The sequence below is a fragment of the Bos grunniens genome, chromosome 18 (genome assembly GCF_055505025.1).
Source record: "Bos grunniens cultivar Pamir isolate PY7600 chromosome 18, Bosgru_T2T1.0, whole genome shotgun sequence".
NCBI classification, from domain to species: Eukaryota; Metazoa; Chordata; class Mammalia; order Artiodactyla; family Bovidae; genus Bos; species Bos grunniens.
The window spans coordinates 48,617,975-48,620,915 of record NC_141182.1 but is presented as its reverse complement, the minus strand read 5'-3'; the positions used below and the strand labels follow the sequence as shown (position 1 = coordinate 48,620,915).

Here is a 2,941-nt window from a genome sequence, read left to right as displayed (position 1 = left end):
GATGGAATGGATGTGAGAGTCTTCTCTCTCCACCAGGCAGCAGGAAGGTAGGGCTGGAGGGATGGTGTCTCAACAAGCCTTCCACGCTGTGTGCTGTGCTGGTATGGTTATTATTGTTAACTGTCTCTATCACTATTAGCTCAAAGGGGAGGAACCGTACACCTGGGAATCCTCAGGATGGCAGGGGCATCAGAGGCCCTAGAAAGAGGGTGCTGGGCCAGCATGGCCCCAGGGTCTGTGCCAGGTGTGGGTGGTGGGTGTGGAAAGGCTGAGTCACCAGGACCAGGCACACCCTGCTTTGATTTAAGGTCCCAGCAGCCACGCCACTGCCACTGCCGTCCCGCTGTTCCAGCCATGGCCGGGAGCTTTGTGAGTGCTCGCAGTGTGGGGGCTTGAGGGGTTTGGACCCAAGGCTGCACTGGCAGAGGGGAGGGGCTGGGGCTTGGCTGAGGGCTCCTGTTTCAGGGAGAAAGCGGGTGTTCCGTTGTGCCAGAATGTTCTGGGCTGCCGTTTCTGGGTTCACCCAATCCATCCCCACGCTCTCACCCCTCCCCACATTGGTTCCCCTTACTGTCTATCTTTCTGTCCCTCTGAGTATCTTCCTGCTGAGTCTCTGTGTTCCTCTGCACCCCCGGTTCTCTTTCCCGTGTCTCTGTGCCCTTTCTTCTCTTTGATTCTGCTGCTCTGCGTCCTGGTCATGTTCTCCACACAGCTGACCCACTTGTCTCTCTCCTCTGCCTCCCTGATCCACTCTGGCTGCTGCAGAACGTCCCCCACAAGACCTCGCTGCCCGAGGGCATCCGAGTGGGCACTGTGTTGAGAATTCGTGGTTTAGTCCCCGACAAGGCTGGCAGGTGAGACCCCCGAGCCTCAGCGGTAATGGGTGGGAGGTTTCCAGGCTCAGTGAACCCCACTTTTACAGCCCAGAGAACAAAACCCCAGGCTAACTTTGCCCACCAGGATGTTGGAATCCCCAGGCTATTTCTGCCCTCCTGGAATCTGACGTCCTCACTTACCTGTCCCATTACTGTGCAGGTGGGGACCCTACATCAAAGAATCTGGGGGTTCCAGGGCAATCTCATGACAAGTCCAAGTGCACAGCCACTCTGGAAATATAACCTATGAATCACAGGTGCCCTGGGCAGCATGTAGGAGGCCTAGGCAATCAATCCTAGGGCTTCCTGGGTGGGGATCTTCAGGATTTCTGAGAATCTACAGTGCCTGGGAATTTGGGGGTCCCTGGTATTGTCCCAGCCCTCTGGGAAGTGGGAGCACCCTGGTCTTCAGGACCATGAGTCCTTGGCATCTCCCAGACTCTGGAAATGAGGGGGACCCAGGCCCTGGTCTAGGTGAATGTGTGTCCAGGTCTCCCACTGGTTTTTGGGTGCCCTGGGATCTGGGCTCCATGGTCTCCAGTCCATCTCCCCTCTTTCCCTGGTGTGTGGCTCTCACGTTCCTGTAAATATGGATGTGCTCTGGCAAAGGGTAACTCCTCTATCCAATGTTCTTCTTCTCCACCACCTGCCAGGTTCTACGTGAACCTGCTGTGCGGTGAGGAACCCGGCAGTGATGCCGCCCTGCATTTCAACCCCCGCCTGGACGAGTCCACGGTGGTCTTCAACACCCTGGAGCGCGGCACCTGGGGCGCAGAGGAGCGGGGCTCAGGCATTCCCTTCCAGCGAGGGCAGCCCTTCGACGTGCTCCTCATTGCCACTGAAGAAGGCTTCAAGGTGTGTCTCTTCCACAGGGCGGGCTCCAACACCCACATCTCTTCCCTTGGCAAGGCCAGGAAGGCTCTTGGCAGAGGTTGGGATCAAAGGCGTGGCCAAGGTGGGCAGGGCCTCCCCAGTTCCTCACCTCCCCTGGCGCAAGCGCACTACTGTCAGAGGGTAGGCATGTGTCGGTAGCAAGGACGAGACAGTGAGAGCCAAGTGCTCAAAGGGTGGGAGTCCAGCCGGAAGATGTGGACATCCTCTATCCTGTTCCCTGTCCACTGGCGTCTGAGGTAGCAGTTCTGGGACAGGGAAATGGACGACTTGGAAGACAGGACCCCGAATAAGTCCCAGCCGGGGGTGGTCATTGAAGACCTTCCACTACCCGGGCTGTTCTTCACTTTCTGTGCGTCCGAGGAAGGCGATGCATCCAGGAATTCTGGCAACTGCATCACTGCCAAAGCTTAAAAAGCACTCAGGTGTCAACAATGAACTCATTTAATCCTCATGACAAGGGGCTTCATTGAATAATAGACCTCTTTCTCAGTGGGGGCTTGCGTGCATGCCTAGGTCACGCCGCGTGGGCACGAGCCGGGAATAACCCCGCAGTTGCCTGGGGAACCTTAAGCAGTGTCTCCTCGTCCCTGCAGGCGGTCATCGCAGACTCTGAGTACCACCACTTCCGGTACCGGATCCCGCCAGGGCGCGTGCGCGCGTTGGAGGTGGGCGGGGACCTGCAGCTGGAGTTGGTGAAGATCTTCTGAGCCTTCCCAGGAGGGCTGGCGGAGACCCGGGGCAGGGGTCTTGGATGGCAAATAAAGTCTTTAGTCCCTCATCTGTGCGCCTGTCTTGTGTCAGTGTCTCCTTCATATAGACAAGAGCAGCAAGTTCAGAGAGGTGAAGTTAAAGTCGCTCAGTTGTGTCCGACTCTTTGCGACCCCATGTACTATACATTCCATGGAATTCTCCAGGCCAGAATACTAGTGGGGAGCATTTCCCTTCTTCAGGGGATCTTCCCAACCCAGGGATCGAACCTAGGTCTCCCGCATTGTGGGCGATTCTTAACCAGCTGAGCCACAAGGGAAGGCCAAGTATACTGGAGTGGGTAGCCTATTCCTTCTCCAGCGGATCTTCCTGACCCAGGAATCGAACCAGGGTCTCCTGCATTGCAGGGGGATTCTTTAACTGCACTATCAGGGAAGAGAGGTAAAGACAATGGCTAATGGTCA

The 2,941-nt window shown here is 56.7% G+C and overlaps 1 protein-coding gene across 1 annotated transcript; it reads left to right on the top strand.

Moving 5' to 3' along the window:
* The first annotated feature begins 222 nt into the window (after positions 1-222).
* On the top strand, positions 223-2,547 carry LGALS7 (galectin 7). Its single transcript, XM_086352359.1, has 4 exons — positions 223-369; positions 766-854; positions 1,529-1,730; positions 2,363-2,547. The coding sequence occupies exons 1-4, from the start codon at positions 223-225 to the stop codon at positions 2,474-2,476; spliced, it is 552 nt and encodes a 183-aa protein (XP_086208485.1). The 3' UTR covers positions 2,477-2,547.
* The last annotated feature ends 394 nt before the right edge of the window (positions 2,548-2,941 follow it).

Excerpts from the sequence above, each read along its gene's own strand:
- LGALS7 (XM_086352359.1), top strand. The coding sequence starts at position 223 with ATGGCCCCAGGGTCTGTGCCAGGTGTGGGTGGTGGGTGTGGAAAGGCT. Across the intron at positions 370-765 it reads CAGCCATGGCCGGGAGCTTT|AACGTCCCCCACAAGACCTC; the intron begins GTGAGTGCTCGC and ends TGGCTGCTGCAG. Across the intron at positions 855-1,528 it reads GTCCCCGACAAGGCTGGCAG|GTTCTACGTGAACCTGCTGT; the intron begins GTGAGACCCCCG and ends ACCACCTGCCAG.